Below are 14,052 nucleotides of genomic sequence, written 5' to 3'. Positions count from 1 at the left end.
CCATCCCACCGCTTATCCACAAAGCTATCTGACGCCCTCCTTCCAATCCGCCCGCTCCCACTAAACCACCCCACAAACCAACTCAGTCCTTCATGGAAGCGACGCTGGCCTCTAACGGGGCCGCCCTCATGGAGCCCCAGGACTCCAGCCCGGTGGCGGGCGGCAGCCTGGAGCAGCGGCTCTGCAGGCTGGAGGACGCTGCCCTCGTGCTGCTGCAGGTGTGGCGCGGCGCCGCGGGGGCGGGCGCAAGCGCGGCGGGCCCCTTGCTAAACCTTCAGACAGGGGGCGGCCGGGGCCATGCCTCATCAGCTGCCTGTCGGTGATATCTGAACTCTCATGCGGCGCGCTCCATGCGCAAGCGATTTGCATGGGCGATGGGGTCGCAGCGGCAGAAGGAGAGGGGCTGATGTGGTGCTCTCGCGGCTTTCTTCCGCAGGGCGTGCCCTACCTGCTGGCTGAGCCGTCCAAAGACCTGGCTGACGCGCGGCTGTGGCGCAGCCCCACCACCGAGCACACCGCCGAGATCGGGCGGCGCCTGCTGCTGTACCGCGGCCTGCAGCAGCCCGTGCTGGAGGGCGCGGCGGGCGTGCTGCAGGGGGCGTGGCGGCGGTTTGTGCAGCGGAGGCGGGGGGGCGGCGGCGGCGGGGGCGGCGCCCCTGAACAGGGCGGCCGTGGCAGCGACGCATGAGCCAATTGTAACATTTCTCATGTGATCACTAGGTCTGGCTTCACGGGCCCGTGCCCTTTCAGGCTGCTAGCACGCAAAGCACCAGCGGGTGCGGCGCTTGAGTGGGGCACCAGGTGAGCCGTGCGGCACATGCTCGACCGCAACCTGACCGCAGCCCGATTCAAGCAGCGCTCACACTCGCACCGCCACCAATAAGTGCCGAGAGATTTGCCATATCTGTCAATTATTTCTCGTTTTATTGTTGGTTCAGCGCAAGTAGCTGCCCACAGCAAGATCGCGAGCCCCGCCTATTGCGTGCCCGCACACGTAACAGGGGTATGGATCCATCTTCAAGCTTTGGGCTGCCCGGTGCGGCCTCCTGAATCCAGCACGGCCGGCCGCACTTTGCCATGCGGCACCCTGCGATTTGAATCGGCTGCTGCGCGCAGCGCCCGAGCTTCCCACCAACTCGCCCCATCAAGGCCTAGGACTGCCGATCAACACAGGATCTTGGTCTCTCGTGAAACATTCTCATCAACATCGCAGGCCTTGGCCTCCTGGGTGCACCAGCCTCAGAGGTGGTGCTAGAACCCTCCGGCTGGAGCAACGGCGTGCAGCAGCCCTATCCCGCACACCAGCAGCACCAGCACCAGCACCAGCAGCAGCACCAACGGGGTGACTCCCTGGAAGAGCTGCTGGGCCTACTCCCCCGCCACCTCCTGATCTCCCCGACGCAATGCAACGCCGGCGACCCGCAGCTCGCCGACGCGCTCGCGCGGCGTGCTGCCGACAACGGCTGCGCCACAACCAAAGGCCTGCTCGCGCTCCACCAAGCCAAGCTGATGCGCTCCAACAGAGGATTCAGCGACGCTGCCTTGGAGGATGGAGCTCCACGCACTGACAAGCGCCTGGTGGGCGGCAACACGCGCAGCGTCATCGAGTACCTGTCTGCGCGTGGGGCGGCAGCGCTCGCCGCGGCTGCGGCCGCAGCTGCGGCCACTGAGGCGTCGTTGAAGCAGAGCGACACCGCAGAATCTGCTGGCCTGGACCAGTCGTGGCAGGCCACCACCTCAGGTGCTCCTTTGTGCGGTGCGCAAGGTCCCGAAAAGCGGCGTGGCAGTGTCATCAACGCTGCAGGCGGGCGTCGCCGGCATCCTGCATGTCAGAAAAGCTCTTTATGTGCATCATGCAACAGCATTCCGTACAGTGCCGCAGCCCAGCACCTCCCATGCGCTATTTGCCATGCCTGATCTCAAGCTCATAACCTGGTGGCCCGCCCTGGTCTGTATGCCCGCCAAGCAAACACGCTGGGCTCCTGCCCCGACTGCCGACTCACCACTGCTTGCTGCAGGCTCCCTTCAGCGTCCCTCCAGCGCTACATACAGCCTGCCAATGCCTCTACCGCCGCCAGCGCTGGCGCCGCTGCCGGCTGCGTTGCCGGCGCCGCTCCCCTCGCAGCTCCCAATGCTGCCTCACAATACCTTCTTGCCCATGCCGTCGCTGCCGTCGACGGACGGCACGCCGCTGCATGGCGGCTCGCTCCAGCCGCTGTCTCTTGGGAGCTGCGGCCCCTTGCCGCCGGCGATCGCCGGCGCGGGTTACGTGCCCCAACCGCTGATGCAGCTTCCGCCGGGCCTGGCGCACTCCAGTGGCCTGCCCCTCTCCAGCCTGACACCCTCAGTCGTGCCCCCAGATGCGCCCGTCTACGGCCCGCCCTCTTCATCCGCAATGGCAGCAATGGCAATGGCGGCGTTTGGCTGGGCGGCAAGCGGCGGCCATGCGCCACCGCCTTGCATGCTGAGGAGCGGCGCTGCCGCGGGGCCCTTTACGCCAAAGTCCCTCGCGGCTGCTCACAGCGCGATGCAGTACGCGCAGGATGCAGCAGCTTCCTGCGAGGCGGCCAACGGCTTTGGCCGGCCCGGCTGCACCGGCTCTGGCCTGGGCGAGGCGGGCAGCGGCTCCACTGGAGTGTTCCAAGGCCCAACACCCCCAGCGCCCTCCATCAGCCGGAATTTGTGGTTGGGCAATGTGAGCGCCCGCACGCACGCTGCGCGCTGCGCAGGATCGTCCTATGGCCCCACCAATTATCTGGCTCCTGCCACTGTCTGTTACCCCTCATTACCCACACCACTACTGCTTGACACCACGCACTCGCCTCCAGCGCCTGTGCACCCTTCGGTCCACCACTTGAAGCTTGCTACTTCATGGCTGGACACCGTCCGAAGGCACCAGATCCTCCCATTGCAGCACCCGCTCGCTAACCAGCACCCAGTCTTCCCCCCTTCTCTGCCCAGGTGATGGTCGCTGATTCAGAAACCGTGGCGCGCACATTCCGCAAGTTCGGCCCCATTGAGTCAGTGCGTGTGTTCGCGGGCCGCACCTATGCTTTTGTCAACTTCCACCACGAGGCGCACGCGGCGGCGGCAAAAGCTGCGCTGGAGATGCAGGTGCGTTGTGCACACCCGACCAGCAGCCTCTTGAGCGTGAGATTGACGCATGCATGCGTTTGAGCAGGGCTCACTATGGCTGATCATGCTGGTGGGCCCAACCAAACCCCATGCTGCTTCCCGTCAAAGTCGACGCGGCTTGCTTGCAAACCCACGGCACCCTTACGCCCACTGCATGCAGGTGCTGCCCGAGCTGACATCAGCAGCGCCGCTGTTGGTGCGGTTCCAGGTCCCACCAGAGAGCATCGCCAGGCGCGCCTGAAGTCAGGATGGCGTTCGGCAACACATCAGCACCCCTTGACCTGTGCATTTGTTTGCACATGCTATTATGGTTTGGCGGATGTTCATCTGGCCACTAGAGGCAGTCAGCTTTGCTTACTACATGGATTGTATTTACAACTTGTGCTTTGAATCGCTGGGTCCCGCAAAGGCTGTAAATCTACCTCCCTGACTGGCAGTTGTTGCCTGTTATGCTGTGCCTCATCAGTGTCTGCTCGCCTGTTTGCACAGCTCAGCATGGGGGCGACGGGTGGCTTCTTTAGCTTAATCATGATACCTACATATTTCTAAACCATTATTGGTGGTTTTCTAAACACGGAGATTGTTTTTAAGATGCTGATCTGATCGCTGATCATTTGCGTGGGAGCATGGGGGACGACACGGCAGGTGACCATAGTAACGTGATAAGCTCAGCGGTTTCCACATGCTTTGTATGATACGGCCATACATGGCTGCGGAGGCTGAAAATCTAGTCCGAGACTCAGGACGCTCAATCCCGCCGCATGCTCACGCGCCCAGGTGCATCCAAGGCGATAGGGCACCATGTGGTGAGATTATCTTCGGCACCTATGTGTTCGTCAGGCGCCTCGCTGCTCTGCTGCACGGCGCAGCGGAGCGCGAGCGAAACTGGCCCTGCGCAGCATGAGCATGCGTTTGCGCCCTCCATGGCTGCGATGTTCATGCAGTATCTGGTTCCAGCAATCGACATGCCTGCATGTGCTTGCTCTTCTCATGCCCCTTTTGAGTCGCCTTCCCGGCCACCTTCCCGGCCACCTTGCTGGCCACCTGCTGTGACCCCCCTTCTGGGAAGACACCCTGCCGATGCCCGCTGCCAGACCCAACCATTGCCCCACCCGCAACACCCGCAGACGCTTCAGGTCCTAGTGCCCCCCGGCGTCAGCAACGACAAGCTGCTGGAGGTGCTGCAGCAGGCTGGCCCTGTCATCGCCCTGGAGCGCGACAAGGGCACCAGCCAGAGATATGGGGTCAGCGACCACGGGCGGCGTCCCGGGACCTGCCGGTTCTGAGGGGCCCAAGATGAGGACAAGGGGGTCCTCATGCTGTGCATTTCAAGGGCGTCCCATCCACGCTGTCTGCGCCACACTGGGGATCCCTGCTTTCTCCGCCGCCGTGAGCAGCGTGCGCCCACTCCCGACCCCGCCCCTCACGACTCCTTTGCCTCGCCCCCTCGAACGCCCAGGCGTGGAGCGAGGTCACGTTCACGCGGCCCGCGGCGCTGCAAGCCATGAAGGCCCTCGACGGCACACCCCTCGCCTCCGGCAGCCTCGTTTTGATCGACCGCCTCAACCAGCTGCGGCCCCCCGCGCCGCCGCGGGACGCAGCGCCCACTGCCCCGGCCGCCCGCTACATCGCCGTCCCCCCCGCCCCCGTCCGCGGCGGCGGCCGCGGAGCAGTCCGTGGGGACGCCCCCGCTGCCCCCGGCGGGGGCCGCGGCCGGGGCGACAAGGGCGGCGCCGCCGCCGCCGCCGGCCGGGGCCGCGGCCGCGGCAGCGGCGGTGAGGGCTGCCAGGTTGTCGCCCTCTACAAGCTGCCGCCGGCGCTGGGGGCGCAGCAGTTGGCCGACATCCTGCGGCCCGTGGGGTGCGTGGACGAGCTGTATGTGGACCAGGGATACATGGACGACAGGGGCGCCCTCAAATCGGTGAGCCGCACAAATGCGTGTGTCATGGCCACCGGCACGACGCCGCCAACCGGTTGGCGGCGCCAGTGGCTGGGCAGGTTTTGCGCATGGGGCGGGGAGCTGAGGGGGCAGGCGCCGCTTCACGACATGTGGGCGACCGAGGGGCCACGGTTGGGTATCAATGGCATGCATGGAGTGTGGTGGCGTGAGGAGGCCCAGCCGGCTGCATGGCGTGAGGGCATGGCCCCCCTGTTTGTCCATAGGGCCGCGTGCTGACATTTGGAGCATGATCTGCCCGCGCCCGCGCGTGTGCAGGGCAAGGGCCTGGCGGCGTGCAGCACCCCCGAAGACGCCGCCGCCATCATCGAGCGCCTTGACGGCTCGACAGTCAACCTAGGCGGCTACAAGGTGATGGGGGGCGGGGGGGGTCCCGCTCCATGTCGGGGCTCGATGGGGAGGGGTTCAAGGCCGGTGACCTTGCATGGGAGTGTAGCGTGGATACTGTAGTCAGTCACATGGGGAAGTGTGATGCACGCATGGGAAGGCGGGCCTCTTTGGATGCACCTAGTGCTTCTGCTGGGCAGTGTGCCGTAAGCTTGGTCTCAATCCTCGCATGGCGGATCGCCTGGCCCTTTCTCTCCCCAGTGCAAGATAAGGGTCGTGTACTCAGACGTGCCCGGCGCCCAGACCCCGGCCGGTGTGTCGCGCCTCATCGAGCAGCAGGCCGCGCGCGCGGCCCAAGAGAAGGCAGAGCGCAGGGCCGCGAAGCAGCTGCGCCGCCAGCAGGAGGCGCTCGCGCGTGACACAAACACGGCCGACGGCGGCGCGGCGGCGCTGGGCGTGCCGCAGCCGGCGGCCGCGGCGCGGGGCCGGCTTGAGCAGCAGTGGAGCGGCGACGGCAACGGCGGCGGCGGAGGGGGCCGCGGCCGCGGCCGCGGCTGCGGTGCGCCTGGACCTGAGCCACCGAGCGACCCGAGGCGCGTGAAAGAGATGGCCCGGTCGATCGGCACAACGCTGCGGCGCGCCCTGGCCGAGCGCGAGCGCGGCCGCGAGCAGGAGCAAGACGCGGCACCTGGGGACGACGCGGGCAGGCGCGAGGCGGATGAGGTTGCCTGGGAGACGGGCAATGGGCAGGGCGAAACGGAGGTGCCTGATGAGCAGGAGGAAGACGCGGCAGCAAAGGGACAGGCCGCCACCATGGTCGCGCCACGAGTGGTGGACGTGTGCCGGCCCTGGGACAGTGCGGAGCCAACAGCACAGCAGCGGCAGCCACAGCAGACGCAGGATCAGCATCCCCAGCAGAAGGGGCACGAGGGCGAGTGGGAGTGGCGAGCCGCGGCCCCGGCGGCCGAGCGAGCCCCGCCGCAGCCGGACCGGGGTGCTGGCGCTGTTGGCGATTGCGAGTGGAGGGCCCATCTGCTGTTGCAGCCGCAAAGACAGCAGAAACCGCCGCAGCCGCACTTGCAGCCCTACGACCAGCTGTACCACCACCACCACCACCAGCAGCATCACGCGCAGTGGTCCCTCCAGGCGCAGCCTGTGTCGCCGGCCAGCAGTGCCGGCAGCAGCACGTGCAGCAGTGAGTTGATGGCCCTCCTGATGGAGGGCGGCGCCCTACAAGACTGCCTGCCACCGACCCCGCTGCCCAACGAGCCGCCGGCAGTCCTGGAGGCCGCGCGGACAGCGCAGATTGAGCAGACCGTGGCGGAGGCGCCGCCAGCGGGGGCACTGCCCGCGTCCGCGGCGCCAGCGCCGCCGCCGCAGCTGCCCAGCGCGTTGGCGCTTGAGCACCCCACGCTTCCTGGGCCGCAGCCGCAGCCGCACAGCCAGTCGCCGCTCCCACGTGGGGATCAGCAACATCACCATCTTCTTCATCATCACCATCACCAGCAGCAGCAGGAGCAAATACAGCCACAGACACAACCGCAGCTGCAGCATCCCGGTCAGCAGCAGCTGCAGCAACAGCAGCGTAGCCAGCAGCAGCAGCAGTCGCAGCAGCAGCAGCAGCAACCTGGCCAGCAGCAGCAGCAGCATCAACCTGGCCAGGCGCCGCCGCAGCAAGAGCAGCAACGGGCCCATCCAAGTGGCCCACAGGCACTCTACCCACCGCCACTGGTGCTGCGTGCGCAAGCACAGCCGCAGCCCCCACAGCAGCCGCGCCTCTCGCCCGCTGCCGCTACGCCGGCGCCATCCTATTACCAAATTCCGCAGCAGTGTTTTCACGGTGCTGCACCGACAAGCTACACTCAAGCCAATCATTTTGGCGCGCCGCCCTGCGGCCCGTCGCAAACGACGACGCCTCAGCTGCAGCTGCCCCCGCCGCCGCCGGAGCTGCTGCAGCTGCTCGGCCTGCCGCCGCCGCCGCCACTGCCGCCGCTGAGCGCGCCGGCGTCGGGGCCGCAAGGCCCCGCGGCGCACGCGCAGCAGCAGCTCGGAATGCTGGCGCCGGCGGCGGTCGCGCCTGGCCGTTGGCCTGGCTGCCAGCAAGCAAGCTATCAGCCGCAATGCAGCTCCGTGCAGTCGAGCGCCCCGAACCATTTCAGCATGCAGGCCAGCTGGCCTGAATCCCGAGACCAGCAGACCAGCCAGCAGCCCAGCTACCCACACACATCGGTGCCCCAGGCCGTGCAGGTGCCTGCCCTCAAACCAGCGATCGCCGCATCGGCCGGCGGCGGCGCTGCGGCTGCTGCAACATTCCACGCACAAGCACCTGCGCAGGCAGTGGCGTCCAGCCACCCCAAGGTTGATCCAGCTCTGCCACCTCCACCGGGTCTGCAGCCCCCGCCGCCGCCCCCTTTGGGGCCGCGGCTGGCGCAGCCGCCCCCTCCCAAGCCGCGACCGCCCGCGCCCCCGGCAGGGCCGCCGCCGCCGCCGCCGCACGTCCCGGCGCCGCCACTCGCGCTCCCGGCACAACTGCCCGGGCCGACACTACCGCCGGTGGGGGCGGACTCAACACCTCAGCAGGAGCAGCAGCAGGAACAGCCGCAGACTCAGCAGCAGACTCAGCATCAGCCAATGCAGCAGCCAATGCAGCAGCCAATGCAGCAGCCAGTGCAGCAGCCAGTGCAGCAGCCAGTGCAGCAGGTGCCATCATGCCAGAAGCAGCAGCAGCAGCAGCAGCAGCAGCAGCAGCAGCAGCAGCAACAGCAGCAGCAGCAGCAGCAGCAGCGCCGCCCTCCACAACAGCTAGAGTCATGCGCCGTCGCGGCCACCCCCTGGCGGCGCAGCAGCGGCGGCGACGCAGGGCGCCCCGCCTTGCGTGCCTCCCGGCCGCCGCAGCCGCCGCGCCCTCCACCGTCGAGGGCGGACCTCAACAGCTCCTGGCTATCATCCAAGCAGGCCGCGAAGGAGTGCAGGCCGGCTGCGCCGCCGCCGCCGCCGCCGCCGCCAGCTTGCACGCAAGCCGCGGCTTCACTGGCCGTGCAGGAGCAAGAAAAGATGGTCGTGCCTGGTGCGCATTGCGGCGCAGCTGCTTCACCAGAGGAGGCGCGGCCACTCCCGGCGGCTGAGGAGTGCACCAACGGCAGCGGCGGCAACAGCGGAGCCCCGCCCAAAGGCGTGGCTCCGCCCCGGAGCCCCACGGACGAGCGCGCCGGCGGAGGCATCGCCGGCAGCAGCGACGAGCCGGGCGCGCCGCCCGGGTTCGCGCGGCGCATGGGCTGCGGGTGGGCCGCCAGGGTATGTGAGGAAGAGAAGCGCAGGCAGGCATTGACCGCGTCTGCCGTCTGGCCGAATGCACGCCCGCCGGCTGGAGAGGGGCCGCCAGAGGAGGCAGCGGGCGGCAAGCAGGGGGGTGCCGAGGGCTCTGCTGGGCCGCCGGCGTTTCAGCAGGACGCCCTACCGCCTGCGGCGAGGCCCGCCGTGGACGACCTTGAGGTCAATGATGCTGGGGCCGAGGCTGTAGCGCAACGGGATGAGGACGCAACAGCAGGGGCGGAGGCGGAGGCGCAGGAGGATGTGGCAGGCGATCGGGGGACCGACCAAGAGGCGGGTTCAGGTGCTGTGGCGCCGCCGCCGCCGGCGCAGGCGGAGGCGGGCAGGGACGCCATGCCGGGCGCAAGCAGCGGCGAGGTCGCGGCTGTGCTGCGGGGCGCGCTGCTCGCCGCCAGATCGGACGCGGCGGCCGGGCGGCTGCTGGCCGCGCGGCTGGGCAGCAACTCCCTGCTGCTCGGCTTCGAGGACGCCTCTGCGGCGGCGGAGGGCGGCGCGGGCGGCGCCCCTGCCACCAACAACAACGTCCACGTGACGGGCACGGGCGCCATCCGGCCGCGCGGGTGGCGGGGCGCCATACGCCAGCTGAGGTTCCCCGTGTTCCTGCCAGTCTGCGCGACCTGCGGCTTCAGGTGCGGGGGCGGGGGTGTTGACAGGAGTGCGCCGGAGTCATCCAATGCAGGCAGCTGCGCAGTCACGGAGTCGCTCGTTGCCCAAGCGACCGCATGGCTGCCTCAGAAAAGGATTCGCCCTGTAAACGCCCTGTGCCTGCTGGCCTATGTGCTTGGGCGCTTTTGTGCAGCTCGCCACCTTTCCTCACAACGTCAACCCTGAGCCGCTGGCAACCTTGGCATTCCCAAAAACAGAATCCATTCACCCGCGTTACTCGTCACGGGCCGTTTCCGCACCTCGCTGCCCGCAGGGGCCATGTCGCACGCGCCTGCCAGGTTCCGTCGTGCCCAGCGTGTGCCGCCGCCGGGCGCCCCGCATTCGGCCACGACGCCGCGTCTTGCGGCGGCGCGTGCCGGCGGTGCGGCGTGGCGGCGGAGCACGGCGAGCAGGAGTGCCCTCTCGGGCAGTGCGACGCGTGTGGCAAGGTGAGTGTCCCGGGAGGAAATCAGCCCACTGCTTTGAAGCTCGAGGCGTGCGCTGCGGACTGTCAGCCCCGCTGCGTCTGGCCTGCATCCACGCGTTCGTTGTCATGCCACTTGATGCAGCCTTACGCTGCGGTTGGCTGCCCTTGCCTCCAATCTGCTGCATCAGCTCCCACCTCTCAACCTGCTGCCCCGTTCACCGCGGCTCAGGTGGGGCACTACGCATCAGAGTGCCTCCAAGCGCCCAGGAACCACACGGCTTCAGAGACTGCTGCCGGATGCGCAGAGGGCGCCGCGCCCGCAGCCGCAACCGCCGCTGAGCATGGCGCCGGCCCCACGGCAGCCTACGCTGATTGCAGCACTGGCGCGGCAGGGACCCCGCCGGCAGCAGGCGCGCAGCTGCTCGCCTCAATTCCCATCCCAGTGCCCGTGGCGGCGCCGCCAGCTGTGACGACGGCACAGGTGGCGTCTGATCAGGCGCCGCTGGCGGCGCCGGTGGGCGGGGCTGCTGATGAGGGTGGCGCGTCGCTGGCACCAGGTTGTGAGCGGCTTCTGCCAACAGAGGGGGCCAGGGCAAGCGGCGCGGTGCGTGAAGCTGCAGAGACCAAGGACGGGACAGTGGCTGGTGAACTTGAGCAGCAGCAGGAGAAGCAGCAACAGCAGAAGCACGCAGACCGGCAGCAAGTTGAGCTGCTGCAGCAGAAGGAAGAGCCGCAGCGCCAGGAGCAGCAGCAGGAGCAACAAGTCGAGCTGCGGCGGCAGGAGGAGCAGCAAGCTGAGCTGCAGCAGCAAGCCGAGCTGCAGCAGCAGGAGCAGCAAGCTGAGCTGCAGCAGCAAGCCGAGCTGCAGCAGCAGGAGCAGCATGCTGAGCTGCAGCAGCAAGGCGAGCTGCAGGAGGAGGAGCAGCAGACTGAGCTGCAGCAGCAAGCTGAGCTGCAGCAGCAGGAGAAGCTGCAGCAGCAAGCCGAGCTGCAGCAGCCCATGGAGCTGCAGCAGCTGCACGAGCAGAGTAACCAGGACCAGCAGCACCAGGAGCACCAGCATCAGCAGGAGGATGAGGAGGAAGGAGAGGGCAAGCAGCGCGTGGCGTGCATCAGAGCAGTGAGCCCGGGAGCGCATTCAGGTGCCACTCAGAGCACGACGCATGGCCAAGGGCTGTCGCAGCACCAGGAGGACGCGGCCAGGGGCAGCGATGGGCCGGCGGCAGCTGAGGTGGAAGCGGCCGCCACGCCGGCTTCGGCCAGCTGAGAGCCACAGGGGCAGCATGAGCAGGAGGCGGTCAAAGTGCGGCCGGCGCTAGGTGCGTGAGTGGCAGCAAGAGGTGCCGCGCTAGCACGGCTCCTTTCGGTTGCTTAGGATAGATGACGTCAGCACGTGGGCGCTTGCTTCGTGCAATAATGGTGACGGCTGGAGGTATGGGAATGTTCGGCAAACAAACTCAGGGAGGGGTACCCCTCAGTGGAGTGGAGGCTGTGTAACTTGAACGCCCATTTTCATGATCATGGCCTGTCTTGCGAGCTAGCAAACAAGGACCGGACATTGTTTCTGCACATGCATTTGAGCCTGTGCGTGCCCTGCAACCCTTGTGCAGGGGATGTCGGGCAGAAGTCCTGGGCTCTTGTGGCTTTGTATTGTAGCCTCCAAGGCCTGCGGCCCTGGCGCTCAAGTGCCTGATCTTGTTGACAATTGTACATTGCCTACTTCTCCTAGGGTTTCCTACTTGAAGGCAGCCCACAGTGACTGGATTCCCCCTCTCATCCAGGGGCCTAGAGCTGGAATCCCGTTTCATGGACCAGACATGACATCAGTCAACTCTTGTATGGTCGTTTTGCCGCAAACAGTGAACATGAGAATTGCTACAGATCAACTATATTATACTTGATGGGCAGTCCAGGCCGGCATGCGTCAATCGCATTGAGGTCATCCTGGGCTCGGCAGCCATGCAAAGGTGAGTCCGAGGTTTGGCAGTTTGGGTGGCGCGCGCGACATCCAGGAAATGCCGGCGGTGGCCTCGGCAGAGCAGCTGGCCGCAGCAGAAGTGTAATGAATAGCTGAGATTTCAAAATTGCGGTCCTGATGCCGCAGGCGATGCGTGCGTGTCAGGCGCCGGCATCACCTGATGCATCATCAGGCCATTCCAGGGGCTACTAGCAGAGGTCTCCCGCACCCGAATCATCCTCGGTCTTGTGTTCTCTTGCTAGTAATATCACTCAAAGCCCTTTGCTGATTTTCAGGGACGCCGGCGCTTTGATCCTCGTCCTTCAGTGGGTTAGGCCGAAAGCGCGGCCCGCTTGGGCCCTCAGATATTCTTTTTACATTCTGTGATGTTACTGGCGACAAGCTGCTGCCAAGCCGAGGGCTGCGTGGCAGGCCAAGCCTGCTGAGCTTTCGCAGCCAGCCCGTGAGCCCGTCTGCTATTGTATTGTGCTTGAAAGGGTCATTGTACGATGCTGGAGTGCTCACGATACCCCCAGTCACCCTCGCCTGGCTCACAGATCTGATCGCATTCATTCCGCGCCGTCCCCATGCTCCCGCGCTCCTGTCCTTCGCGCGCAGGTGCTCTGAAGGATTTTCAGTGCCTCTTTGTGGCCCGCTCTGACTGCTGCTGTGCTTGAGCTACACCTGCACACGCTGCGCTGGTGCCCACGTCAACGGCTGCAGCCGCCTGGTGGGCACCCTGTGACGTGGCGGCCGCCACGCGTGCCGCCACTTGGTCGGAGATCCTGCCCGCCCTGCAGGCGCCTGCGCGCTGTCTTGCCCCCGAGCCCGCCATGCCCCGCGTCGCGCCAACCACCCTCAACCGACTCGGCCTCCACCCACTTGCGCGAGCCGTTGCAAGTGCACGCCACCGCCTACACGACTGCAAAACTCATCTCATGGGCCCCTTGACGCGACCGCCCACCGACTGAACCGTCACACGCCAACCCAACAGGGCCGATCCCCGCTCCACCGTGCGGCGCCGCCGCCAGTCAAGTCCTGCTGCGGCTTCGCCCCCCCCGGGCCCCGCCGCAACTCCTTGTGACCCCACACCGCCAGCGTCACGGCCCCTGGCCCGCCCTGGGAGGCCGCCCGAACCGCCCCCAGCCCCGCAACCATGTTCTCTCGGCTCTTCAACGCTGGCACCGCCGCGAACCAGCCGCCGCCGCCCAAGGCGACGAGCCCTCTCAGGTGGGGGTGGCCTCGAGCTCCCTCTCAGGCTGAGGGGCCTGCGCTACCCTATATTCAATGGGATTCAGGAGGCCCGCACTTGCCTCGCGTTCATTTCACTTCGAAAAACCCCTACTACAGGGCTTCTCCGTGGGAAGCCTCCCTCCCAGGCCACCCATCCACCCCCGCCCTGCGCCTCGCTGCTGCTATTGCTGTACTGTGGCCCTCGTGCAATTTCGTACTCCGCCCATGGGCCGCCCTGCGCTCTCTTCTTAAACACAATGACCCCGTCCCTGATTGCACCGCACTGCCCGCCCCGCCCCGCCCGCCCCACTTCTGCGCAGCCCCACCGCCAAGCCCTTCACGATGACGTCATCAAACCCCTCCTCCAGCGCCGGCAGCAGCGAGGCGCCGCCGCTGCACTGCGACGAGCGCTGCGGCCAGGTCAGCTCAGTAAGCGAGTCAGGGGTGGGCTTGCTGTCAGGCGTGCATGGTTGTGTGGCGTTATGCGTCCTCGGGGCGATGGATCGACCAAACGCACCACCGCTTGTGAACAGTGTTGTGCAAGCCCTGCAGGCCTTGTGAACCCTCAGTTTTGATGAAGCCGGGATGCAATATCTACCGCAGCATGCCAATCACATTGGCCCCCCCCACTCAAACTCTCATCCCCCGCACTATACCTTCCCTTGAACGCGCGCGCCCCGCAGCGGAGCGCATCACACCAGCCAGACACAACCGCCGCCGCCGCGCCCCTCAGCCCCAACCACCTGCGCCCCGTCCGCACCAGCCCCCGCCGGCCCGCGGACGACCGGCCCCTGGCCGGCGGGCCCGGCCCGGGCGGGGGCGGGGGAGGCAGCGGGGGCCGCTCCTCTACTGAATCCAACTCCAGCACAGACTCTGCCTGGGGCACCGCCGGCGCCGCCCCTTCCTGCGGCGCCCCCAACGCCGCCGCCGCCGCCCGCGGCTCTGGCGGCGCAAGGGGCGGGCGCCCGGCGTCGTTCGAGCGGCCGGAAGCCGCGGGGCGCGGCCAGGGCGGCGCGGCGGCGGCCGCGGGTGACGGCGGGG

At 67.2% G+C, this 14,052-nt stretch overlaps 3 protein-coding genes across 3 annotated transcripts in view; all 3 read left to right on the top strand.

The window, feature by feature from the left end:
• Nucleotides 1-92: 92 nt before the first annotated feature.
• MNEG_7519 (hypothetical protein) lies at nucleotides 93-688 on the top strand (the record flags this gene model as incomplete). The annotated part of the gene is made up of 2 exons (XM_014044010.1): nucleotides 93-218; nucleotides 437-688. The coding sequence occupies 2 exons, from the start codon at nucleotides 93-95 to the stop codon at nucleotides 686-688; spliced, it is 378 nt and encodes a 125-aa protein (XP_013899464.1).
• A 2,276-nt stretch (nucleotides 689-2,964) lies between these two features.
• Nucleotides 2,965-11,088, top strand: MNEG_7518 (hypothetical protein; the record flags this gene model as incomplete). The annotated part of the gene is made up of 10 exons (XM_014044009.1): nucleotides 2,965-3,114; nucleotides 3,296-3,331; nucleotides 4,263-4,379; nucleotides 4,595-5,056; nucleotides 5,351-5,443; nucleotides 5,681-6,614; nucleotides 8,505-8,713; nucleotides 8,867-9,378; nucleotides 9,669-9,843; nucleotides 10,051-11,088. The coding sequence occupies 10 exons, from the start codon at nucleotides 2,965-2,967 to the stop codon at nucleotides 11,086-11,088; spliced, it is 3,726 nt and encodes a 1,241-aa protein (XP_013899463.1).
• A 1,846-nt stretch (nucleotides 11,089-12,934) lies between these two features.
• The window catches only part of MNEG_7517 (hypothetical protein), a gene marked incomplete at both ends in the record, with an annotated part of 2,109 nt that continues 991 nt past the window's right edge, over nucleotides 12,935-14,052 (top strand). The window contains 2 exons of the mRNA XM_014044008.1: nucleotides 12,935-13,008; nucleotides 13,332-13,431. Coding sequence (XP_013899462.1) covers nucleotides 12,935-13,008; nucleotides 13,332-13,431 — 174 coding nt within the window. The remainder of the gene's footprint in view (nucleotides 13,009-13,331; nucleotides 13,432-14,052) is intronic.

This window comes from Monoraphidium neglectum, assembly GCF_000611645.1.
Source record: "Monoraphidium neglectum strain SAG 48.87 unplaced genomic scaffold scaffold01336, whole genome shotgun sequence".
NCBI classification, from domain to species: Eukaryota; Viridiplantae; Chlorophyta; class Chlorophyceae; order Sphaeropleales; family Selenastraceae; genus Monoraphidium; species Monoraphidium neglectum.
Note: the sequence above shows the minus strand (reverse complement) of the source record. Positions and strands in the feature narration are given on the sequence as shown.